Source organism: Amblyomma mixtum, chromosome 3 (assembly GCF_055824585.1).
Source record: "Amblyomma mixtum isolate Tamu chromosome 3, ASM5582458v1, whole genome shotgun sequence".
Lineage (NCBI taxonomy): Eukaryota > Metazoa > Arthropoda > Arachnida > Ixodida > Ixodidae > Amblyomma > Amblyomma mixtum.
The window spans coordinates 24,231,831-24,258,176 of NC_143014.1; the positions used below are offsets into that span (position 1 = coordinate 24,231,831).

Genomic DNA, 26,346 nt, shown 5'->3' on the forward strand with positions numbered 1-26,346 from the left:
GCGAAGTGCGTCCCAAAGAATTCTCGGGTATGTGTCACGAACAAGACTGGTTCTGGAGACAAGGCATGTCCTCGATTTAGTGAGTTGCACGTTACGGGAATCCGCGAGAATCTTAGGTTTGTAACCTAAACGGAACATTGCTATACGACGACGACCAGGTAAGTAACTGGTGCAAACAGCATCAAAGCATCAGAAAATTGCGCGCTGTACCAAGGAGCAACGTAGCTACCATTTAAACTTTATGCCCTACCTTGCCCCAACATTTTTTTAATGTGTTAGCATTACTGTCGCAAAATGTGTCTGCCTGAGCGTCGGTTGGCAGGTGGCAAAGTGGAGAGGAAAATCCCCTTATCAGAGGGGAAAGAGTGAAAAGCGGGTACGGCATGGTCCGCTGCGATTGCTGGATTGTATCGGGAGAGTGGAGCAGGTGTGTGATTGACGGTCAGGAACTCCGTCCGGAGGGAACACTAATGCTTATGCATACCCTTCCGCATCAATCGCATTGGTCGTCTATACTTTTTGCCGTTTCTCCTCTGTGGTGCTCTTTTATCGGCCCTATAGAACAAGGCCCGTTAAGCGACGATTTACATCGCTTGCACAGCAGGTCTGTCAGTTAAGTGATTTAGAAGAGTTTCGAGCATAGAAACTAAAGGTACATGTGCAGTACACTCTTAGAAAAAAGGCAGTAGTACCTACTAGCTTTGGGGTAGTAACTGGTTGTCCCATATGTTACTACCCTGTTAGCAACTGCAGTTAGTAACGGGAAGCTAGTAGTATTTACTAACAAAATGAATAGAAAAATTCAGGGGGGCACTTTGTTGACCTAAAGTGCAATGAGGCGAAAGCCTTTAGCGCGGTGTTGCTGCTTGTGTCACTGATGGGTGGTTAAGATGTTAATTAAGTACACAATTGTTTGTGAATCTTAAATGCTGGAGACACTGGAGGCATCCGGAGGCATCCGGTTTAGGAGGCATCCGTCTGATTCGACGCCTTTCTGCAAACACTTTCCAGCGTCCTAGACAAGGAGAACTACATATGTGTTGGTTGGCAGGAAGTAGCGTAACCATTAGTACGCTCGGCTGCGGAACGGAAGGATGGTGGTTCGAATCACATCGTACTCCAGGTTTTTTTTTCTGGTCTGACTTGAAAAAGCGTGACACCTCTGCTGACAACCTTCTGCTGTCAACCTTCCGTCGACAACGATGAGGCATTAAAGGCTTTCGCCTTAAAAAGTTGCATATGTTACTAATTTCATCGTACGGTGTGCTGGCGTGGCTTGTCAAATTTATGCGTACTCGAAAAATAAAAAAGCTTCATAGTCAATTTGACTAATGCCCAAATCCAGACAAAGCTATCAGAGCGTGCTGGCCGTAAATCACACACTTAGGTTTAAGCTTATCGCGCATCACAGGTACAAATTATGGCATCAACAATCTTACCGTGCGCACACAAATGTTCGGGATGCAGGAAAACCACAAATCAGAAGGAGTCACACTCGCGCACTGCGCGCGCACATGTAGGGAAATTTCAGTCTTAGATACTCCGTAAATCAGACTCATTTACGGGCTAGTGGCTGTTACCGGTTGAGTTAAGATACCAGCGTTAATTATGAAATTGAGGTTGTAGAAACAGGTTAGTCTACCTAACCGTATACCTCTGCAGAAATGTTTAATTACAAAACCAATTTATTGGCAAGACAATCTTATCAGTTTATATTCTTTGACTTTATTTTAGGGTTAATGGAACGGTTACTAACTAGGTAGTAACTAGCGACCATAGTTAGTATAAAGGTAGCAAGGGCTACTTTTACTTACTATACCTGGAAGAGGGTAGTAAATAGCTGATAAAAAGTACTAAAATGAAGTCAGAGTTGGTAACTGCTGCACTTACGACCTTTTCACTAACTATTTTTTAAAGAGTGTACAGGTAGTCAGCCTCCCGCCTACAGACACAGCGTTCCCGTATACAGAACACGGAACACACAAACCGGTGAGAAATTATACAGCGATTTCTGCGTCTTGCTGACTGAATTTTCTATTATGCACAGATCATTCGCGTTGTGCCTGACTCTCCAAGATGTCACATAAAACTTGGCAGCGTATGTGCTGGCGGCTGTCTTTTATTTTTTCAAATTTGAAATACCTTCGACTCGTAGGGTTTAAGTACCGCTTGATTACGCCATGTATCCGCTTTTCTCGACCTAGGACTGCCGTTTACTTCACATGCAGCGGTTTTTGTTCATGGCTGCGCTGGCGCCTCGAGAGAGCTGAACGTTTTCTGTACGTGACGACCGTCTTATATTGTGAGGCAGAAGTGGACGAGACGGTGCGGTGACGTGCTTGAATTGACAGCAGGGAACTTGCGCGTACTTTATATTTTCCGGTATCGTGTGTTTCCGCTGCCAGCTGATGATGCCACGAGTAACCAGCGTTCGCAATGTCTCCTTCGCCAATGCGGCTGGCTTCTCCACTTGCACCACAGAGCCTGTGTGTGTGTGAGCGCCGATATTGAAATGGCGTACGGTTTTTAATTTGGAGTGGCGACTGCAAATTTATTCTGCCCAAGAATGGTTTTTCCGTGGAGCAGGAGATGAGATTGTGCGAAAAAATGATTGATGTCAACTACTGGCTTGTGTATTTAAATTTATCCCACTTTTTTTACAAAACAGCATTACAGCTTTTGCCTGCGTACAGAACGAAGTCCGGTGGTAGCACTGTTATGTGGCCATGGGTAGGACTTCCTGGTTAGAAACTGAATAGAAGACATTCCCTTCACTTGCTCATAGAAAGATGTAGAGAACTTTCCGCAGTCGACTTCGACGTAAAGAACCCTTGAGCAAAAGTGTTATTTTTTCCTTGCTTAGTGATGCGAAGAGACTGATCATGACAGTGACCCAACAGTGAGCATAACTTTCGACATCTAAAATCATCCGATGGTGTCGACACTAGGAGTTAGTGACTTGTACAAGTGGCTGTACTGTCGCAACAGCATTTTGAAGTGAGTGTATTTTGATCACCAGGTTCCTCGCGTAGACCTCGGTGAACTCGTACCTGACGTCCAGGGAGAATGCCGAGGTTCGGTTGTGCACGTTATTTCTGAGGCCGCATAGTTGTCTGCGAGAGAGAGAGGGAAAAAGTATAGGGAAGGAACGGGCAGCCAGTGGCGGCACTGATTCGATTTCAGAACCCCGCGTACCGCTTTCTGTGAAGACCTTTGTACGCTGTGGTCGCATTAATCACTGTGCATAACAGTAAAAAGTACGCAGACAACATGCATACTGTGCGCCGATTTTGCAAGCAGTAGCCATCACAGCTAACGATCGGTTCCAGGCTACTAATACGACAGCGAGTTATTGATGCCCTGGCGTTGCTATGGCAGAGGCACCGCATTTGTGCCAAACCTGTCTCTGGACTGCTTGCAAGTCGTCATAACAATCCAAGTTATTGCGAAAGCACTACTTAATGTGCAATTCAGATTTCTTTTTCCACTGTGCTTTATGACATGTTTGAACAAACTCTGTGAATGCTGTTCAACCGCCGATGTACTGTGCTTAGAGCAACGTTTTTAGATCCCTTTCAGTTTGAAAGCTGCGGTGCGCGGATTGTCGCCTTTCCGTTTCCTTCCGTGCGGTGGCGCTCGCCACGCTGTTTGCCCGACCAGCGTGGCCCTTCGCGTCTACGCCATGGTCACCGCCGCCTGATTTGGAGCAGCCAGCAGATATCAGCATGGAAGATATCAGCTGTCCTGTGCCAGTTGTTGGCAGTGACGCTTATCTTACAGTATAAAAAAGCTTCAAGCAAGGGTGCTTAAAACATCCCACCAAAAAGATGCTAGAGTTTACCAACATTGTAAACAAAGCAATCCCGATTTGTTTGAAGGAAGGTCCCGTTTTTGAAAGGGACGTTTTTTGGGAGCTGCTAGTCGAGCTTGAATTGCAAAACCTTGTTCGGCTTGGATGTGCAGAGCATATGGCCACTTTTACATGCCAAGTGCTGCATTTTGTCATAGTGACACGCATCCACTTCTAGGCGAGAGACGTGAACCGTCGGCTAGAGAACAGAGAAATATTGTCATTGCAAATAAAAAAGCTCGCCTTCAAGTAGCCATTCCCTCCGTGCTTCCGACTTAGTGTGTCTGCATTTAATGCTTGTCTGTGTTCAATGAAATTAACATTCTAAAAATGAAAGTGCAGTACGCTGCTCCTGTCTGTGCTATCATTGCAAATAAAAAGCTCTTCTATTGTTATTCCCTCCCTGCATCCAGCTAAGTGTGTCTGCATTTATACTTGTGTTCTCTGAAATTGGAATTCTAAAGGACGTGCAAAATGCTGCTCGCATGTGCGGTGCTTCGTTGATAATATAGCGCGGAATTTCGTGACTGATCTAGAAGCGGAACATCGCTAGTTTTATCCTTTCAATAATGTTTCGTGCATACTCCCGAAGAAATATTGATAGCTCTACTCCAACATACGCATATCATCAGCGCTAAACGTCGCAAACGTGATGCGATAAAGCGCAATGCAAACGATTGGTTTTTTGCGAACTGGCATCAGCCTGCTCTTTATCTCACCCTTACTAGCCAGGTGAAACATTTCTTTAACCATGAGGCTGAAGTTTCAACGTGACAGCTCCAAAAGTACAGCAAATTTGAGTTCGACGTGTTCGCTCCCAATGTTATCGCGGATGAGAACAGGCTGTCACAGCAACTGCCAAGCGCGAGCGCTCCGGCGCCTCCGGGCCGACAGCGACAGCAGCGCCGCGTGGTGAGTGGAAGCGGACGGGGGCCGCTTTCTCGGGCGCGGCGCGGGGGAGCTTGCAAACTGAAAGGGATCTAAAAACGTTGGCTTAGAGAATATCTTCTTGAGCATAATGGCTTTGCGTAAAGCTGATAACTACTGTGTACTATCGTGGTCAATATATTGCAGGACGCGTGTTCGCAGAAACAAAAATTCAGTTGCAACTCCACCTCGCTACTTAGTCGCGCTGTATTGGTATTAGCTTATAGGACATGCACGTACCCTCATACCCCGTCACATTTCAGGCGACTGGATTACGTGAATGGGCCGAAATAAAATTTTTTCCGGACACTCGCATCCCCTAAACTTTTGGTCGTGGCAGTACGTGTGCAGGTGACATCAGTAGTATAACGGATGCGGTGTTGAGACCAAAGTGTCTCAACACGCGCTCGTTTAGAATATGGTCAGATTTTGAGTTTTAGCGGTCCTTTTATTTCCCAGAAATTGAAGTAAGCACATATCGCTAGGAGGTTAGCCACATCGCACTTGGTTAGCCTTCGCTCAGCTGCGATCCTAATTCTACTGCAAGCCTATAGTTTGTAATCTGACATCGGGTGTCTGTGAGGCGTTGCGCACAGACAAAGCCAGCTGCCAGCTAGGCGGATCACCTCGATGAAAGCGAGTATAGGTTGGTGTCAGGCTTGTACACGAAGGCTGCGCTGCGGCGAGCAGCGACACTGCCTTCAAAATCCACTCGGGTGGGCGAATACTTCAAAGCATGCGCGCCACTTGTGGTTAGAAGCATCTTTGTTTATGCCTGGATAGCGGTCTTGCGCTTTTTCAACCTTTTCGCGAGAAGGAATTACCAGGAGGAGCGCTGCATCAGCTTCCTTAGGCCTAGTTGGCAGCAAGTAACAGCACGGCTACGTGATTAAATGAAACGAGGTACTCTAAACTAGCCTCTAATCGTCTACAGTTCTCAATACAGCACACTCGACTGCTAGTGCAGTATGGACGACGAGGCCACGGACGACGCGAAGGAGCCTTTTCACATGACGAACCATATATGACGTGCTTCCTGCTGTTTTCTCCTAGTCACTTGGCTCCGGATAACGTGGAAAATTACTGCACACTAAGTCATACAGTTACCTAGAATAAGGGAAATGCGATCTCTGTTTTATGGAACTTTGTGGAGTGCGCAGCAAACTGTACTGCTCTAGTCTGCTTCATGAAACAGACATTTGTGGCAGGCGTCGAGGTCTCGCTTCACCGGTAATGTATGCAGGCCTGCAATAATGTACTTTTCTTACTCTCTTGGCTCTGGGATAGCTGCACAAGCACATACTTAGACGTTTGCCTTGAGCTTCGAATGGAAATTATGCTCACTGTGCTGAGCGAAATATTTCAAGTCTTATCTCCTCCTTATGTTAAAATTTACATTCAAGTGCCTGCCTTCTGCTTGACCAGAGTGGGTTTATTTATTTATTTGTTTGCAAATACTGCAGGCCCTTTTCGGGTCCAAGAAGGAATTGTTACAATGATGTGAACAAAAACTAAAAAGACATCAAGGTGACTTCGGAAACAGCAGCACAGGAATATACTGGGATGTGTGAAAAAATGCCAAGGTCGAAATTAAAAGGCAATGAAAACAGATTAACATCAATGACACTTAACAAATCGCTTCAGATCTCTATGTTTTGAGTACACTCCGCAAAAGCGTCAACAGTACAGCAGTTTACTGCCGCAGCAGGCAGACTATTGCAAAGGGCGATCGCACATGGGAACAAAGAATATTTATATAAATTCATATGAGTCTTTGGTTGCAGTACTGTTCTGTTGTGATTAATACGTGCAGGATATCTGAATGGCTTCTGAAGAAAACTGATCGGGTTATTTTAAAATGGTCATGATAATGTTGATTTATGAACTTCAATCTAGAAATTTATCTGCGCTGTACCATCGTTTGAAGGTTGGCCCTATTTCGCAGATTAGTGACGCTGGACTGGCATGATAAAATGAGAATATGAAGCGTAGGGCTAAATTCTGAATACGCTATTTCATGTTGACAAGATATTTCTGATGAGGACTCCAGATTAAATCAGCATATTGTAATGTTGGCCTAAAGCTGTTCTATAAGCATGTAGTTTGATCTCAGGAGGAGCTTTACACAACTTTCTCCGAAGAGAGCATAGTTTACTTTATGCCTCGCGACAGATGGTTTCTATATCAGGATACCAGCTTAGATTATTAGTGATTATTACTTAGCTTGATCGTATTTCATTATTTCAGTTCTCTATAACGAATATGCAAATTTTAAATAATTTTTTTATTGATAATGTGGTGCATTTAGTTTTGGTCGCATTAAGTGTTGTCATTCTCCACTTAAAACACCACGACTAAATACATTTTAGCCACTCATTAAGCTTGATTTGGCCCTCTATTGTGTTTATGGTTGTGTACCACTACAGATTCATCTGCGAAAAGTCCAACGCTAACTAGTGGGTCGACACAGAAGGATAAATCATTTATATAAATGAGGAACAAAACAGGAGCAAAGACTGAAGAAGGATGGATAGCTGGGCGAGTTGGTAAAAGTTCATTGTGGGTGGTACAGTGCGAAACAGACGAAAGCACAAAAAAAGAGACAACAGAAGAGCGCTGACTCGAAACTAAAGTTTTTTATTGAAAAGAACGCCAAATTTATACATCAAAGTCATGTGACATTACAGAGTCGAGAGCACTTGCACAAGCACTTCCAAGGAGCGTCTCTTTAGCTAATCATTTGACACGCGGTGAAGTACTCGCTCTTTTGTGCTTTCGCGTGTTTCCCGCTGTACCACCCACAATGAGAAACGACTGACCCCAGTGGCTCTTTACTCCTGACAGGACATCCAGGTCATATGAAACGCATTTCTTTTGGCAACACACTGCTTCCGTTTATTTAAGGTTGGGGGGAGGGGGGGAGACATTGAAAATGAGTTTCAGAAGTTGGCTACAGGAGTTGTACTGACCGAAATGGCGCCCTTTTGCCATTTCGTAGGAGTCTCTCCTAGTTGGTTACTTTAACTGACAAGGAAGCGTGCCAGCGTCGCAGCTGCACGAGCGCCCCAGACGGCGTGATTGCTGCGCGCGCAGAGGACACGACTCTGTCTTCGGCTCGGCGGGCGCTGACGTTCTGGCGCCACGCTCCGGTTAAAGCCCGGGACACATGCGACGTTTTTTTTCTACGATACTCGCGCGGCAGAAAACGTCGTGGCGGCGCAACGCCCGGCTGGAGATACATGGAGCAGGTGCGCCGCCTCGTATCCCTCGACGCGAAAGCAATTATGATCGACAAGTGACAAATATCACTGAGCAGTTAGGCCTGTGAGAGCAGCGACGCTGACTCTTCTGTTGAAATCACGACAATGTTCACTTCGACACCAATGTACTTGCTTTAGCACGCGTGCATAAGTATCTATAAGAATTTGCGTGCACGAATGCATGCCGTCCCGTATTACATTTGGGCGCCCGTTTAGCCGCGGACACCACCAGCTGCGGTTTTCTTCGACACATTCGCTTCAGGAAGGAAATGCAGGCATTTAGATCCAACATTCGGCCGTGTTCTCTAAAAAAAAGGCGCCATTTCATGTCAGAGGAAGCGTTTATTTTCACGATAATAGCATTTAAGTGCCAAAATCACTACGTAGCTCGTCGGCCATGGCGGCCACGTTCGCAGCGGCGGGCAGGATTAGTGGTTCTTGTTGGGGGGGGGGGGGGGGGGGGGTGAAGAATGATCGTGCAGTGCTTGCTGTTGTCTCCTATGAAGGGTCACGCTCGCTGCACTGCACTGCACTGGGAAGGGGAATGAAAGAGATAGAGTAGAGCACGGGTCGGGACGTAACGAAGCCGGAGCGGAAGTGGAACACATCGGCGCAGAAGCACACACCAAGGGACCCCCTGCGCGAAGCCCACCACGTCAGCGGCTGCGGGCAGGGTAGCTGCGCGCGGTCGAAAAGTCAGGAGTGCTGCGAAGCGGCAGCGGGCACGAGATGCGCGCACTGAGAGAAAAGTGAACGTATGCCGCGAAGCGGCAGCGGGGTGAGAGTCCTCGTCCGACGCGCGGACCCGTGGGAGACGCAGCCGCCGATTGGAGGAGCGGCGGGTCAAACGCACCACTTCAACCTGTGCAATTCGACAGGAAACCGCACAGCGCATTGACTCTGACTACAGCACGCGAGTTCATCTGTACACAGACGGCTCCGTTTCTGCTAACAAGAACTCTGCCAACGCTGCATGCGTTGTCCCCGCTTTGGGTGTTGAGAGGCAGTGCTGTATACGCCACTTCTCCTCATCCACCACTGCCGAAATCGCTGGACTGCACCTAGCAGCCGACATAATCTCGGAACACACAGAGCTCACCGACGTCGCAATTATGTGTGACTCTCGTGCCGCTCTTATGCAACTGCAGCGGCCTAAAAGCAACGCGAGTTGTGTGCAGTGCCTCTACCATAAATTTTGTATCCTCTGTGCGCGTGGCTGCGACGTTGTGATCCAGTGGATTCCCTCTCACCTGGGTGTGTGCGGCAATGACGAAGCCGATCGTCTTGCCAAGTCAGCACATGACAACCCCTCAGTGCCCGTGTGCAAAGACATCACAGCCTTCGACGCCGCACGACACATGATCCGGTGCAAAGTGAACACGTGTCATCCCGATCCCCGTGTCGCCTCGGGCAACGCGCCCTGGCCAATTCCTTTCCTTGACTTTGGTCGCAATGCCCTTGCCCTTCTCCTCCGCCTGAGAATTGGCTGTGTTAGAACAGCTGAGCGCCGCAATCGCGTCATGGGCCAAGCCAACGCACTGTGCGAGGACTGTGTCTCAACAGAGACAGTAGAGCATCTCTTGTGTCACTGCCCCGCTTACAACAGTGAGATACTAATCATGCTCGCTTCCTACAGAGAGCTCGGACTTCCCTGCGATACCATCGGCGAACTTGTGTTCCCCAACGCCACTCGCCACAAAATGCGTGGTGGGCTTCCAGCGCTGGTCCGTTTCATCGATGAAGCGGGCCTCTCGCGGCGTCTCTAGTGCCCACAACTTTGCTATGTCTTCCATGGTGATTGAACACCGCCCCACAGAAAGCGCGCTCCCACACGAGAAGCCCGCCACTCAAATTTGCCCTGTGCAAACTTTGAGTCACCTCTACTTTCGCTGTTCCTACCGCGCGCATATTCCTTGCCCGCTTCTTTCCGGCATCCTGGGATCCAAGCACCGTGATCCAAGCATCCCCTCTCCAGCGGCGGGCAGGAGCCAAACGGGAGAAGCGGGCTTTCTGCGCTGCTATTGGCTCGCTCCATCCGCGCCGCTTCCGATGTCACCGGACGCCGCGCGTCTGGCGGGCGGTGGCGGGCGTTTTTCTCAACGCCGGGCGTCGAGTGCGCGCCGTCGGGCGAAAATCGCCGCATGCCGCCGTAAAAACGCTCCATGTTTTCGAGGCCGTGGGGGACAACATTCTCCCGCATCTCGTCCTGTCCGGCCGTGGAGCATCTCTGCCTTAGCGTGGGCGAACGTTCGCTCGTAACCGTGCTTGTGAGTCGCACGACCTCGTTTCTTTAGCGTATTTTGTTGCTAGCTGGCGTCATTGTTGTTGTAGCAATAAATGCCTGTTTGTGTCAGCCAAAGTGTCGTTCCTTTGTTCCCCATAAGAGCCAGGCCGCCATGCGTGCACTCAGTAGCGCGCGCGATCACTGGGTGGGGTCCGCGCGGTCTTGAACTGGGTCAGCCGCGGTTAAGCGGGGAGAACGTATTTATCCCCCTATTGGAAACACCGCAAGCTTTATATGTGTTAGTCAGAACGCGATTGATATGAGTGCTCCACGAGAGATTAGGGGTTAAATACGCTCCTAAGTATGAAATATTCAACAGACTATATTTCAGTTTTGCTGATGGCGTAGGGGTTTGACAAAACTTGACAGCGAGTACTGAAACGCATTAACTTAGTTTCTTTAGTGTGTGGAAATATTGTGGGCCTGCCTTCCGCCCCGTGCACTCCCACACTGCAGATGCAGCGTTCCCGCGCTCGCTAACCGCGGAGGGGTTCGTGCTCGAGGGAACAAAGGGAGGGACGACAAAGCGTGAACACTCATTTGCTATTTATTACACTTGCAATGATTACATAGAGCGGGCCAGCTAGCTACAAAACATCAACGAGGCGTTCCTCGGGAATAGAAGGCTAAAGTAAGACGGGTTTCCGGCTTACCGGCTGGGGCAGGGGCGCTCGTTCGGAGGTATCGGCTGCGAAAGTTTGTACGCGCCGACAATGGCGGTCGGGTTTTCCAGTGCGCGCCGCACTCTTTGGGGCAAAGCCATCCCCGAGAATTTGCTGGAGGAGGTGAGGAGAGCGCGCGTTTGCTGCGCTCGCTTCGCTGCCTGCAACCAGAAGTCCAGCGGCAAGGCACAACAGATCTCTGTGCGCCTACCGCGGAAGGTGACGAGAGCATGCGGCTGCAACCGCTCGTGACACTGGCCGGATCCCGAAGAGACTCCAACGGCTCTGCGGAGCTCCGCGTAGCCTTCGAGGTGGAACTCCTGTCGCTGCTTCCGCTTACCGCCATGAGGGAAAACTTCCCTCCTCGCCCAGCCGGTGCTGTCGTGACGCACGGTGACAAAGAGGTTCTCCACAAGAGTTAATGGTCATTTGCCATTCAGTCAGTGTGTGTGGCCACGACTGCGGTCGATATATATATATATATATATATATATATATATATATATATATATATATATATATATATATATATAATGAAACCATAAAAAAATGTCTGTTTCCATACATTGGCCTGCGCTACGGTTACCATTGTTGACCAGCAGCGCAATTAATTTTAACTTGCCGCAGTAGCAACTTTTAAATATGGTGTACGAAAACCCAAGTAAAGCGCCCACGCGCAGAACAGGCGGACAACGATACATCCGTCCACCTCCCCGATCGGGACCGATTTTGGACCAGTCCATGCGTGAAGGAGATGCCATGCGAACATCCTCTGTGGCCGCGTGTATCGGTCGTCCGTTGTCATGGTCATAATACGCCGCAACTGCGCCGCCAAACTGTTATGAACGCAACTGAAGGAGGAATTGGCGCTACCATCTGTAATTCGTGGCCGCTGGGAAGTGCAAGAAGTTTCACCCCCCTGATGGCGCCATGGTCCCAAACACTCACGCACGTAGAAGGTCGCCCGGCGCCGGCGGTCGAGGCGGCCGCAGTTCGAAGCGCGTTCGGGCATTTGCAATCGAGTCGTTCGCAGTGCTGCGGCGTCAGCTCATGGCGCTTCTCCCTTTGGCAGGCGGATGTATACACGCTGGGGGAGAACTCGAATGCGCTGCTTGTACATTCTTGTCAGGCCTGCGTGACGTTGTGGCCGCTGTTGAGAATTTGGGGCATCCCACCGCTGCCGCCACTGTTGGGCCTGGTGGCTCCGAGCCAAGAAACGGTCGAGGTGACGGTAGTCAAATGACTTATGTACAGTATGTACAAGGGCTTTTACATGATACAATGCCAAGAGCAACACGGGCTAGCACAAAGAAGGGCGGCCCCGGCGGCGAGCGCAGCCCCGGCGTGATGGCTCTTCTGCTGCCCGTCTGCTGCGCGGGTTGAGCGCGGCTCCGTTTTTATAGCCGCCGGTGTCCGTTGCGGCAGCCAGCAGTTCAAATCCTCCAATAAGGTCACGGCACTGGCCCCCGTTCAAATTAGACGAATGGTCGAGAGGCGCCCGGCCGTTGAAGGCTTGCAGTCTGGAACGGGCGGCCGGCGAAGCGCAGCAGGTGTTCGAGCCGACGGAGAGGAGGGGGAGGAGGAAGGGTCCGCGTCGGGCGCCGGCGAGGCGGGATGATTCACGCTGCAAGCCGCGACATGTCCGAGTGTCTGGGCTTGCTTTGCGCGACGGCGAGCGCGCAGCGCTGGTTTCCAGAGAGGCCAGCCAGCGAAATGTGGGCGCCAGCACAACATCGCGTACGCTTCTACATCGTTGTGCATTTTAGTGCCGTCACTGTCACAGCTGCTTAAGCCGAGCAATGGAGCCTGATGAAAGGAGAGGTATAGGAAGCGTATTGTGGAAAGCGATCGTTTTGCGAGTTATAAACCAACAAAAGACAGCTCGCCCCTGCCGACAATGCCATGGTCATGCGGCCGCCACGGACCGCAGCGGCCTACCTAAGGCCATACAATTGCAGGCGATCGCTTCGCGACGTGGCAAGAAAAAACTGCGAGACGCTGAGCGTGCTGCCCTGTTGGAAGAAGGAAAGCGGTTGAAGGCGGCAGCACAATGTGCTATGCCCGTAACCATTCCATGATGCTTACATCTACTCTAGATTACGGGAGAGGAGCAATTTTTTTCGTTTAGACACCGCGTCTAAACTAAGCTGTCAGTTTAACAGCAGGCCAAAGGAAGGAGTCACAGCCGCTGCTGAGGACAGTGTTGGGCAGTGCGCTTGGCAGTGTTTGAGACGCTGGAGTATTCTGGCGGCCTCCCCTGTTAATGTACCCACCGTTAGCCCTACCTGAAGCGGGATGCGACGAGTCATCCGCGTTGTGCCCTTTCGTCCCTACTCGACGGCGTCGCCGATGGGTACGGATGTTGTCTTTTGCAGCGTACCGGGATGCTGTATCGTTATCGAGTCGGTTCCTACGAAAGCTTCGCAGGGGACAATGACCGCTCGTTGGCGCACGTCATCGTTAAGTGAGGTGCACAGGCAGATGCGCTTTGTCGGACAGGTGTTCACTCGCTGATTGCGCATGCGAGGGTCCTCGGGGTTTCTCAGTAATGATAAAGTGGCGACGCAGTCTGCCTCGAGGGCAAGTCTTCGCCGCAACTCTTTCTATGGTTGTCTTCTATGAGTCGGTGAATATGCAAAGCGTGGGAAAGCGAGGGTGATTGCTAAACTAGTGGAGAGTGTATTTACTTGTGTAGCCCTATCTTAAATTTACTGTTTGGTCGTTTCCCAAAGCTTTGATGGACTGAGCATTTGGGAATTTGCGCAACTGGTTGTTGTGCCCACTAAGGGCGGGGATAAAGGAATTAAAAGAGGCTGCTTTGGGGGAACCAGGGGCTGTTTACGTAAAGTCTTTCTGCGAGGCAGTCATCTGTATATAATTTTCTTTTTGTTGTGCTTCCGTCCTCATTTATTTGTTTTTTCAGTGCGAATGAACAGTTAACGCTCCCCAAGTTGACTTTGGTTAATGTGGCCGAGCAAATTCGGATCTGGAGGACGTTTTGCATTACATTACCACCCTCAACTTTTGTTTCGCTCTCAACAACATCAAGAGAGAGGGAAGGGAGATCGCAATTATACCGATAAAAACTAATTTGGCATCGAGATTGTGGTGAAAGCGACAGAGTTACAAGTTATTAGGGATGAATGAGTGTTCTCAGCAGCTGGATCGGCTAGGGAAAAAACACAGATAGGTCACGTTTCTTATGGCAGTTCTGTGATCCAAAAGACATCGCATTCTTTTCGGCTTTGTAATGGCCAATCGTTTGTTGTGGAGGTTGCCCGATATGCAGGGAAAGGGAGGACTGACAGCTTTCCATGCGGCAGGGTTTGGAAAAGGAAGACTGCTGGTGGGCCTCATCAACCATAGCGAGCCGCAGCCGTCAAACGCCTCCTGACTCTGTCGTCTGCTTCGAGGGCCGAATGCGTAAAATGTCGCAGCAGAATCATTGGTGTTCGAAGAGAAAGCGCACTACGGGCATCTCCTTGCGGAAATAACCAGCGTCGTCCTCTACTTCCACGCACTCGTATATAAACGGAACTTGTTAGCTGCTATCTAAAAACGCCGCAGCAGCCAGCGCTAATTGGTGATTTCGCCAGGCTGTGCACCTAAAGGTCCCCGTGACTTCAAGCCAGCTTGGCGAGTACGGGCAGGGAAGTTTCAGCGCAGTTAGAAGCGTAGCACTGTAGAGCTAACATATTCCGTGCTTAATTATGGGCAAAGCTTTCGTGCTAAAATTTTCACCCTGACGCCACCAGAACAGAACGGCGCAGTGACAAACTACGGAGAGCTCGCTTCTGAGAACTTGCGGTTACCCCTTCCGGCGAAGCACACGTCTGGGTTAAAACAGCGCCGAAAGGAAGACACAAAATGAGACAAACACAGAACGGGCTTCGTCTTTCTTTTCACCGGTATCATGGACGAAGTGGCTCTTCAAACGGTGCTCCACCAACGCTGCGCGTGTCGCCCGAAGAAGGCCCCGACCGGAAATGTGCGCTCACCGTGCCAACCTGATCCGCGCGGCGTGCCAGTGGACGTCCTGCGGCCGGAGCTGGACCACGCGGACCAGGCGCTCCCTGGCAGCGGGGCCGCCCAGCACGCGAAACACGTCGCCACCGCCTTCGTCCCAGTGCAGCCTGGTCGCCTCGCAGCTGCGCAGCGATTTACCACTTACATGGGGCACTGGACTCTCAGAAGAGGGGAGCGCTGTATCTAAGCACGCTAATTTCAGCCAGTTGGTGCACAATGCAGAGTGGAATACACAACGCCAAAAAGAATGGACGAGGCAAGAGCGAATTAAGCGCCGATCAAGTCTACCTTCCGGACAGCTGACGACGAGGACCTGGGCTTCTTGGCCAGATGCATGAAAGCCTTGAGTCACTAGAAATGTAGGCCCTTGTGTATCTGGCCAAGAAGCCCAGGTCCTCGTCGTTAACTGGCAACTCTTGGTCGGCACGAGGCCCAAAGGGCCTTAACGCAGCGCGCCCGGGCTGCGGCAAACGCCAATGGGGTACCTGTCTAGGCATCCCACCTAGTGGTTGTAAGGGCGTGACCCTTCAGGTCACGACCCCCAACACCTCTCCCTATGATTTAATAAATGATTTCACCACCACCACCACCCCCGTGTCATTCTTGTCCCGTCGATGCTTTTAGCGCGACAGCGTTGAAGCTCCCGCTCTGCAGAAAATGCGGTGTCATCGTCATTGTCGTCGGCGGCGTGAGCGAAAAAGCAGGTCGTCCACCTGCCATCTAGGTCACGTGACCCTGTGACGTCTTCACAGCCTGCCCAAACGGATTGCGAGCAAACTGCATACCGTTCCAGGTGGCAGTTAAATTAATGACTGCTCTCGAGAGGTTGCTCGGGGAGAGAAACCTGGATCTCACGAGCCCCCACCGGTGGCTGAAACAGCCACCTGCCGGAGCAGTGGCGCATCGCACCTAAACGCTTCACGACGTGCGGAAAACGTTTTCTCCTCCGTCTCGACGCGGCCGATCTTCGTCATGTGTTGGGCCGACTGGTCGACGGGATAAGTCCCCTCTAGGGGAAAGCGGGAGCAGCGAAGGAAGTGCCGCCTAGACGGCAGCTACGCGGTATTCGGGGAGCCGGTGAGCATAACGTTTCTGAATATTAACTGGAGGGAAAAATGCCGGCCCTGCACCTCATCCACCAATGACTGCTTGGCCGTAGACGCAGTTTCGGACTGACATCGGAAGGCTTGTTGACTGCTCTACGGATTGGATTTCTTGGTTGTTCAGTTTCGTTTTCACTAATGTTTTGTGAGCTTTTGTGGTGGTGCAGTTATCGAGCTTCGCAAGCAGTTCATTTCAAATCCGAAGCATCCGAAGGCGCGCTTAATCCAAAGGGGCTGAGCATAGTGTCTGGTGACTGCTGGGCCTGAAGTCCGTTTTCCTCAACGCGTGGAGCCATTTACGAAGCAAGCTGGGTTTGTTTAGCTGCAACCTGTGCATTGAAAGGTGAATGAAGGGAACAAAGTTTTTTGTGAATGTAAAACTCGGCAGCATGCAATTGTGACCTCTGCACATTTCCACCAGGAGTCCCGGAGTCACTTATTTTTTATAAGGGCAAAGTACTGCGACAGATGCTGCTTCTGTTTACCGTAGTCGTCAAGGGTTACATTTGCTTCATTTCGAAGTCTGGCGGTTGGCCGCGGTTTACGTGTTTTGGTTTGGTTTATTGGGGTTTAACGTCCCAAAGCGACTCAGGCTATGAGGTCAGCCGTAGTGAATGACTCCGGAAATTTCGACCACCTGGGGTTCTTTAACGTGAACTGACATCGCACAGTACACGGGCCTCTAGAATTTCGCCTCCATCGAAATTCGGCCGCCGTGGCCAGGATCGAACCCGCGTCTTTCGGGCCAGCAGCCGAGCGTCAGAACAACTGAGCCACAGCGGCGGCGCATTGTATGTAGAAGCGGCTACTGCTTCATGAATTAATTCCGGGAAATACCTGCATGTTGCACTTATCATGAACACGGCTGTCTCTTATTTGCGGTAGAAAGGTTTCCGCTTCATAATTCATGTTTCAGTGCGGTAGCACTTATAGTGGCCATTCCCCGCATTTAGCCGTTGTGAGTTTGTCCGAAGCCTGCTTCGTGGCAGGCTGCTCACCTGCCAGCTATATACAGGGTTTTTCACCCAAGACTTTACACACTTTTTAAAAATAGGCTTCTTCAGTTAGAAGAGCGCATTTTTTGGCACAGCAATCTCACCTGTGTAATACAACAGAATACAGCTACGACGTGCTAACTAGGAAACTGATTAACTGATATTAAATAGTTAACTTTTAACGATAACTGTTACGCTCCTTGATTATTGATGGCGTGTAGCCTACCGTATGTAATATCCATATCAGTCCTTAGAATTTCGAGAACGCGGTTACTTTGGCGCTGTGGCCCAACAAATTCTGGCTATTTCGACGAGTTACGTGCACTGGAGATGTTGCTTTGCCTGCAAGCTTCTCCAAAAAGCGTGTATTTTGGTGTGATGCAGCAAAAATTTGTTGGGGCACAGCGCTGAGGTACCGCGTTTCGGAAATTCTAAAACCCGATATCGATATTACTTAGGGTGGGCTACATGGCTCTCAGTAATTAAGGAGCCTAACAGTAGTAGTTCAAAAGTTAACTATTCAATAATAGTTAATCAGCCTGCTAGTTAGCACGTCTTAAATCCATTCTGATGTACTACACTGCTGACATTGCTATGCCGAAAAAAGCGATGTTCTAACTCAAAAAGAGTATTTTTAAAAAGGTAAAACCTTAGGTGAAACACCCAAGCACCGAATCTGCGAAATCACGGCTTTAAAGCGAGAGCTTCAGTACGCCATGTTCTGCGAGTTTCGCCAACCACGTCGCTTTGACCTTGAGCGACCTTCAGCCGCTCCGGAGTTGCGCCAGAAGAGATAAATAAAAGAAAAGGTGCATAACTGGCCCCTGAAACAGTGGGAACCTTAGTCGCGCGTTATGAAGGAAGCCAATAGCCGGTGAAACCAAGGTGCATAGGGGAATGCTTCTAATTTTTCTTATATGTGCGTTTGATCAATGGGAGAATTATACTTGGACTACTCTGTCGCTTAAATACAATTCAAAAGCGGAAGAAAAAACAACCATGACGCCGGTGGGATCCGAACCTATGGCCTCCGAATTTCGCATCCGGTGCTCTACCAATATACAGGGTACCAATGCGTTCTGCCAACATATGGCTTCTTGTTAGCTAAACAAGAAGCTCACCACCAGACGAAATCATACGATGTAGAATTTTGATGCCTCTGAATTGTGTAACACAGTCAAGCATTAAAAAGCTGATTCTTGTTCCTGGTTTTATCGGTCAATGGCGTAAGACAGAACGCCGTGGACCAGGCCCGTGGTTAGCAACTTCTGTTTTTTTTTAAATTTGTATCCTCTATAGTACGGGTTACCAGTATGGAGAGTATGGCTGCGTTTGGACATTAGGTTTGGACTGCAATACAAGGAGCTGTCTGCGTTATCACAACAGGAAACGATCTATGTCACCGTGGAGATTCGGGCGCTTACCCTTCCTGAATGATTTGCAGAAAATCGATTGACTTGGATTGCTTGCACAACGACAGGAGCTGAGTCCATGGAGTTGCGTCGGTTTTTAGGTGGCAGCCTTCTTCCTGGGTACAAACGGTGAAAGTAGTATGGGTATGATATGAGTAGAACTGCTATAGGATGTATCCCTCTAAGACGCTGCTGGCAATATCCATGAAAACTTCAATTAAGTATGAGCACAAGAAAGACGCAATAACTGCCTAACACTTCAACTGCGCTATGAGAGAAGGGAAGAAGTAGAGAGGGAAAGAAAGAAGAGAGAGAGCGAGGAACCGTAGTGGTGGGCTGCGGATTAATTTCGTCCACCTGGGGTTCTTTAACGTGGTGAATATACACCGCAAGGCACAGACAAGGGACAGAAACAGTGAAAGGCACACACGGGCGTTGACTATCAACTGAATTTGATTTCTGAGGCACAAACAATGTGTAGTCAAAGAAAGAGGCCGTCACCGCAATTCAGAGTAGTCATGTCAATGAATTATACCTCACTACTAGTGACTACTCTGAATTCCGGTGACCGCCTACTTCTTTGACTACACATTGTTTGTGCCTCAGAAATAAAGAGCCAACTAGCCCGTCTACTGACTCTTGTTCCTTAACGCGTATTGACATCGTATGGACGTCTTCATCATTTAACTTTTATCCTCCGTCCTCGTGCTCAGCAGTCGAACGCCAGAACCAGAGCCACCGCATGAGGTCACACTTTCTATTTAAAAAGCTTTTGTTATCTGTCTAAAGTCTGTGCAGGCATCGAGGAAGCCCGTCAGTTGGTTTCGCAACACGAAAAACCACCTGCCGATTCTCTGCAGGCATGCGGAAAATTCTGAACACAGTCTCACGATGGTTGAAAATTATTTGTCAAATGAGGATTAGAGGTGTCAGGGTAGAGAATATTCAATAGACTTCCTTACGTATTTGAACAGGTCTACATGCAGCACGGAACAATATAGACCTTCGACATCTACAGGAAAGACATAGCCACTAGAACTGGCTTTTAGAAAAACTGGCACCTTTGTTGAATTCTCGGTGGAAAAGGGATCATCAACTATAAAGGAACGCTGCAGTACTTTTTGCACAAATTGGGCTTGCAGCTGTGTCGGACAGTTTTTCATGCTGCATGCTTACTCATATATTGAGCCCAAATTAGGCAAAAACATGCGCGAACTGTCTTTTTTAAAAGAATTATGCAGCCGGCGCCGCGGGGCACACAGTGCGTCGTACCGCCGCCTGTGATTGGTCAAGAGGTCGTGACGACACATTGAGGACCAGAGAAGCTGCCGATATGGATCGGGCGCTGCGTTTCGTGCAGACCGCAGCTTTCCGCGGTGCTGCAAAAACGATTATGAGGACAATTTTTTCGCTGACGTCAAAAGAAAAAGATATCCCAGTTCACTTATTCCACGTATCCCCTGAAAGAAAAAAAGATGCAACCAAAACAATTCTACGCCTAGCACAAGCATACGCCAGCTGAAAAGACAGGTATGCATTCCATGCGTAAAAGGCGTCAGCGAAACCTCGTCTTGTATTCTCGGAAAGGAACGGGGGCGAACAATAATCAAGCCCAGTGACGTCACTAGGGTCGGCTGCACCCGGTGCGGTGCTAGCGCGTCACCCCCGCTCTTTTCAACGAGTGCACGGCGCTATCGCCGCCTCCAGTGCGCTGAGCTTGCTCTATACAATGCGACAGATAATTAGTAAACAAGTGCATGAAAAGCTCACCTGATGAATATATTTGCAAGTTGATATTATCAGGACCATGAAAACAAAACCCCTGAAATTTGCTTTTTGAACAAGAGATAAACACAACAATATTTTGAAGACATGGATGTATGTGGCGATTGACAGTGCGAAACGACTTGCGATTGTGTGTGCATTTAAAAGATTTACAAAGAAATGAGTATGAAAAGCTTGGAAGAATGAAAATAGCAAGTCGTCAGTAAGCATTTCAGTATACGCAGGACTAATGGATTTATATCTGCAGGGATAACTAGAGAGAGAGAGAGAGAGAAGGACGGAAGGCAGCGAGGTTGTCCAGGCAATGCCCAGTAGGCTAACCTACACGTGGGAAGGGAAAAAAGGGGGGATAACTAGAACGAAACCAATAATCTACTGATGCAAATACCTTCCCAGCATGTGGAACTGCGTCTACTCATTACGCCGTATTCATCGAGGACAACTGAAGTGGCGAATGGCACAAAGCCCAGTCGAACATACAAAAAAAAACTAAATTTATTGGCTTTGGAATGAGCAAGAACAAAAAAAAACCATTGAAGAGAGTTTAGGCAGATTCCGGAAGACAGCTTGAATAAATTGCAAGAACGACAACGCAACATTATTTATTACTGCAAAACAAACACCTCCAGAATATGTAGTAAGTCGTTTACTCCAGTATGTTGAAACACTTCTGGACATGTACACACTCGAACTTCAATCCAATTAAAGCACTGGAAGTGACGGGATGGCTAGTGTAGTTGAGTCGGGGATTTCTTCCCTCCTCTATTTTCTTGACAGCCTCTCCTGTCCCTCACAACAACGCCCAAGGCTCCGCTTCTTTCCCTGCGGAGGCGGCCGCACGCCTGGGGAGTCGCTCCCCCGTGCCATTGAAATGGCTGGCTAATCGAAGGGTTGCGGCTGCTTGCTTCATCAGAAGTGGGTCCCCACTCAGGACGCCGCTTCTTTTCCTCAGAGCCCGGTGACTCTTCGCGGGCGTCAGTCGTACTGCGTATGCGCCAAACGCTATTTCAAACCGATGTCTTACGTACGTTCGTGTTACGTACGCTATTTTTCGAATTTAGTGTGCGTGCTCTTGCGTACGCCAGGAAAAATAGCGTTGCCAACATGGCAGCGCCCAAGTCCCCGCTTCGGAGAGAAAATGTCATGTTATTGGGTTTTTAGGCATATTCATTGCCCTTAAATGGAGCGTATGATATTCGCTTTGCCTCCTCTCGCCGACAGCATAACGATTGAGAGATAAACTTGCCCCATTTTGGATTCTGTGTAACGATTCCGCCGTTCCTAACCCTATAACAAAACACCGCAGACTGTGGATTGGCTTGATTTGGATTTTTATGCCATGGTAGCCATAGCCTTGCCAAAAGTAGTCGTTTCGGCTGTAGGGCAGTACGGGTCCGAAAGAATGCTAGTACGTACCATGACGTTCTTAAAGAACCTTGCTCGTTCGGTTACCTAAAAATTTTTTTTAAAAAAGCTAGGCCCTGCCCCGACTGCGCAGTGAGCGACTCATCGGGGACGCCATGCAACCGGCTATCTACGTGATACGACTTGGATCAGCTTGGCCAATGCCTTGGCTAAGCCTGAAAAATACGACACAAAATGTTTTTACATTAAAACACCAGATGGCGCCACTGCGGCCTTAGCTATCGTTGCGTTCGGGCGGTTGTACGGTAAACTAAAAGTGCTCTTGCGACTTCCACAGTAACCTCCCGCTAAATGCTTGCGTATAGCGTACGTAAGCGCTCATACGTTATACTAAAACTCTCTAATAGCATCCACCTTCACGGTAATCTGTATAATTTTTTTCACTGATTTTAGATGAGCTATGCTAGAGACGCGAGCTAGGCGAACCTGCTTTTGACGACGCTGAAACGCGGTCTGGCTCCTTTTTGGAAGTTCAACTATTTTTTAACGCACACCAGGAACTACTCAGTCTTCAGCGGAGACGCGGTCACCACACCAGGGCGCGTTTCTCACTCATTTTGTTCTTTCAATATCCACGCACTCTCACACGAAGTTTCCTGCTGTCTTCGTTCGGTGTGAAGCGAAGCCTAATGGCAAAATGCTATTTTCTCTTGCTGTCGATGTCACGCAGTGTTGTTTGCCGAAAATGCCAAACAGGTGATATCATCAGGTGCACGGGATACTCATTCATGGATCACAAGAACCACACTGCACGCGAGCAGCACTAAGCGCGGAAAAAAAAGAAGAGAAAGCGCCACTGCACGCGAGCGCCACTTAGCGACGAAAAAAAACGAAAGAAAAACGAGCGCACACGCAAACAGCAGTACCACCCGCCACCATATGTCGTCGTTGTTCACTTCGGCGCACGAGCATTCGTGACGTCACCAACCTCGGCGCATGTTCTGGTTCTTTCTGGGCGCACACTAGCCTACAATCACTGCGGCTCTACACGAGTCATGCACAGAAAGCCAACCGCTATGGCACTACATGAAATAAAGGTTATGTGGGCTCTTTTTCAGCCTACTGATTCCAAACAGAGAGCGTGTTTACAGGCTGCAGCACTCTTGCGTCATGTTCGATTATGTAATTCTGGCTACACAGGGTGCGTGTAGGCTGAGTCAGCACGGCTGAGTAAAATACTCGACAGCGCGCAGATGACACAGCAACAGAGCACGACCGACACACGAGTGGTTTCAAGACGTATTATTCCACAAACGCACAGGCAAGTACGCCCAAGGCGAGACAAAAAGTATCAAAGAAGAAAAAAGAAAAAGCACACGGTGCCGTTCCGGGTAATCTCGACGTATGGCACTCTTCGACGTTGAGGATGGCCGAGGGAACTCCGGACCACCAGGACCGCGGATCCTGTTGCGACGAGCCGGGCAGGGTTCCGAGAGCCGGGGGCTTGTAGACAAGACCAGGTGGGCGGTCCGGTGGAGTGAACACCTTGGAGGAATTGCCAGGCCGCGCGTACCAGGCGCTCCCTGCCATTTGGCCGAGCAATGGGACGTACGAAAGGGCGCACCCTCGCAGCGCCGACGTCGAGTACTCTGTCGTCGTCCTGTCGGGCATAGCACTGTACAAGGTAGACGCGGGCCGCCCGGTGGCATTCGGCAGCGTAGCTCGGTGACGTGGTATCGCCAGACATGTTGCTTCGATTCCCCTATCAATGAGTGAAGGCTTTGTGCTCGAAGGCCGCGCGCTGTTAGGTGCGCGTGCTTCTGAGCCGTCCTTCGTCCTCGTTTTTACCGCCACGTGCCAGGGAAGGAAATAAAAGAGTAACATGCCGAAATTCACGGGCAGAATGCATATAAAGCGCTTATATTATTTGAACAGGAAAACAACAGAAGCAAAGGAAAGAACAAAAATACAACTGAACGAATGATATTATAGGACGGCTATTGCCGGACTGAAGAGAACTTTCCCACGCTCACGCGACACGAGCCGCACGGGGCTGGAGGCTGAAAACAGGGTTGCGCCGAACAGCAAAGGCATCGCTGCTGTATATAACGCCGTCAATTTTGGCGCCCTATGTTCAGGACTGGCCTCCGAGACAGACTGATATCTCGGAGGCGATCCGAGATTTATTGCGTTTACTCTGAAGCCTCATAGTAAACGCTGTACACGGCCTGGAAGGCTTTTTTAGTTGCATTTAGTGCGTCGGTTTTTTCATTTTATTGTAATTTGTTTCATTTCCTTCTTGCTCTCCTCTTCCTTTTCTTCTATTTCCTTGCACCGCTCCGGTGGCCTAGGGGTTTTAGTAATACTTGTTGGGGGGCTAGTTGGTGCATGTTTCCAGAAAAGGGTTACAGCGCCGAAACAGAAAACAGACAGAAAGCTAGAGGGGACAGGCGCAGTGGTTTGGGCATCCGCCTCGGATGTGGGAGGTGCAGGGTTCGATTTCCAGTGCCGCGAGGCACCCACCGGTGATACAAGGGGTGCAAGCATTCCCCTGGAACAAGGAAATAACGACGTCATAGAATGCTAATGGCAATGGAGTTAACAGTTACCACAGAGCGATTAATCCAGAACACAGGAGACGGAAACGCAGGTCCCACTGTACAAGAAATGAAAGCTTGAAGATAGCCCAGCTTGTGACACTTACAGCCTTAAGATTCGGCGCATGACAAGACGTTCGTTTTTTGCGTCCAATGTGGTCCTGTGCTGTTATTTCTTTGTCCTTGTTCATGTCTTGCGCTGTATGCTAACCCTTGTTTACCAATGAGTCCTAAAATTTTCGTCTCGCAGAAGGCCACGTGCGACAGACAGGTCAATAATGCGCTCGCATATGTCTCTCACCGGCGCGCGTATTCTTCGAGCCTTCTTAGGCGACCAAATAGGTTTTCTCACTGCAGCGCGCCGTTGTCCGGCATAAATCAACCCCCTGCGCTCGCGTATACTGAAAAGCGCTGGTACGGAAAGAGTTTATTTCCAAAGAATGGCAGAGGGTGGTAAAATCCACTTCAGTGGATGCTAGTTAAGAATCTCACCAGAGTGCGAAAGTGAACAGGCAGCCGTCGCGCCGTTTGTGCGAGCACGGTTGCTCAATCTCCCGTATTGTGTGAGGCAGGAGCAGGAAACTCCAAAGGCACATATAGAAAGGTTCTTACTGCTGTGTGAGGTAGAGGCTCACCTATGCATTAGATACTTTTAGTTGGGCGTACGTAGTGAGTTTACGCGTACGCAAAGACCCTGAGGGTAACAAATGCGCATGCACAGAATGCTACGTATGTCACCGTTTCACGCTACGCTACAAACCACAGTGTGCGCGCTCTTGCGGGCACGTTATAAAGGGGCTGCGAAACAGGTTTTAACAAAGTTGTGTATGCCTGTGATGATAAAGGACACCGCTTCACGAATATCCTCCACCAAGAATTTTTTTAATGCGCTTTGTAAAAGAATTTGAATTTAAGCGTCTTCGCTCCTTTCCCTCTTCTTTCGTCACTTTTTGCACGATCAAAGGTCGGAGCTGCTCTGCCGGCCCCACCGCCGGGAGAGCAGCTTTCTGACCAGCCGGAGCTACGGCGCCTATTGGCCGCGGCCATGGTAGCTGCCTGACGTCTGACAGAATCTGACCAACAGCCATCTCTCTGCTGGTATGCGCAGAAGCGGTGCGAAGGAGGAGGGTTCGACCATGAAATAGTCGCCAGAAGGGGCTCGCCAGCTTTCGCGCGTGATTGTGCGTTGTCTGCTGCATGTAGGAGGGTGCTATTTAGCTCAGGTGTTAATATCAAAATAATGAAAAGTGACTGAGCGAGTTGATGTGCTCTCCTCGGGAGGTATTTAAGAGCCCCTTTAAGAGATGCGTTGACAAGGTGGGGGCGCGCTGCTCACCCGCTTCGGAATAAATATGTCGCCGCTTCATTCTTCGACGCGATATATCTCTCGAAAGGTGGCGTTAGCTTTTATTTTGCACACTCTCGCCCACACGCAAAACTAAAAGCGATTAGTGTTTCTGAGATAATTTGGTGATTTTTTAAGGTATAAAAAGGCATCGCAGCTTTCAAACGCCCTCTTCGGCGGAGAATGCCTTCACGCGTCCCACTGGAACAACGCCATCGCGTGATCGCAATGTCGCTTTGCGGCAAGTCTTAGAATGACATTGCTGAGAGCGTTGGAGTCAGACTACTGCGACCTTGCGATGACGCGGTGGCGTTGTTCCAGTGGCACGCGTGGAGGCATTCTCCGCCGAAGAGGGCGTTTGAAAGCTGCGATGCCTTTTAGTACCGTCGACACACTGCAAGGCTGATTAAAGAGCTGGCTGGAACCCCGTTTATCGCGATCCAGGCAATGGTTTCAATGTGCTGCTATATTCCTTTCCTTTTATTTTCATGCGAAGCATACTAAAATAGCCCAACCCAGCTCCTCGAGCGCGGCGATGTCGTTCATTGACCTTTCGTGACATCCATGTCATACCACGTGATGCGTGACGTCACAGCAGATGAAAAACGGGGGCCCAACTCGCGCCGTCGCGCGAGGCGTCGTAACCAAGGATGACCACGTGGTGCGTGACGTCACAGCAGATGAGAAACGGGGGCCCAGCTCGCGCCGTTGCGCGAGGCGTCGCGACCAAGGAGG

The 26,346-nt window shown here is 49.5% G+C and overlaps 1 protein-coding gene across 1 annotated transcript in view; it reads right to left on the reverse strand.

Moving 5' to 3' along the window:
• LOC149349446 (serine/threonine-protein kinase haspin-like) overlaps nt 1-23,340 on the reverse strand; it is a 39,090-nt gene extending 15,750 nt beyond the window's left edge. Inside the window, exons 1-6 of the mRNA XM_089575456.1 lie at nt 23,048-23,340; nt 21,099-21,288; nt 18,532-18,635; nt 14,982-15,131; nt 3,051-3,113; nt 1-52 (exon numbers count right to left, since the gene is read on the reverse strand). The exon at nt 1-52 is cut by the window's left edge and continues 28 nt beyond it. Of these exons, the coding sequence (XP_089431582.1) occupies nt 1-52; nt 3,051-3,113; nt 14,982-15,131; nt 18,532-18,635; nt 21,099-21,288; nt 23,048-23,340 (852 nt within the window). The remainder of the gene's footprint in view (nt 53-3,050; nt 3,114-14,981; nt 15,132-18,531; nt 18,636-21,098; nt 21,289-23,047) is intronic.
• Between the last annotated feature and the right edge of the window lie 3,006 nt (nt 23,341-26,346).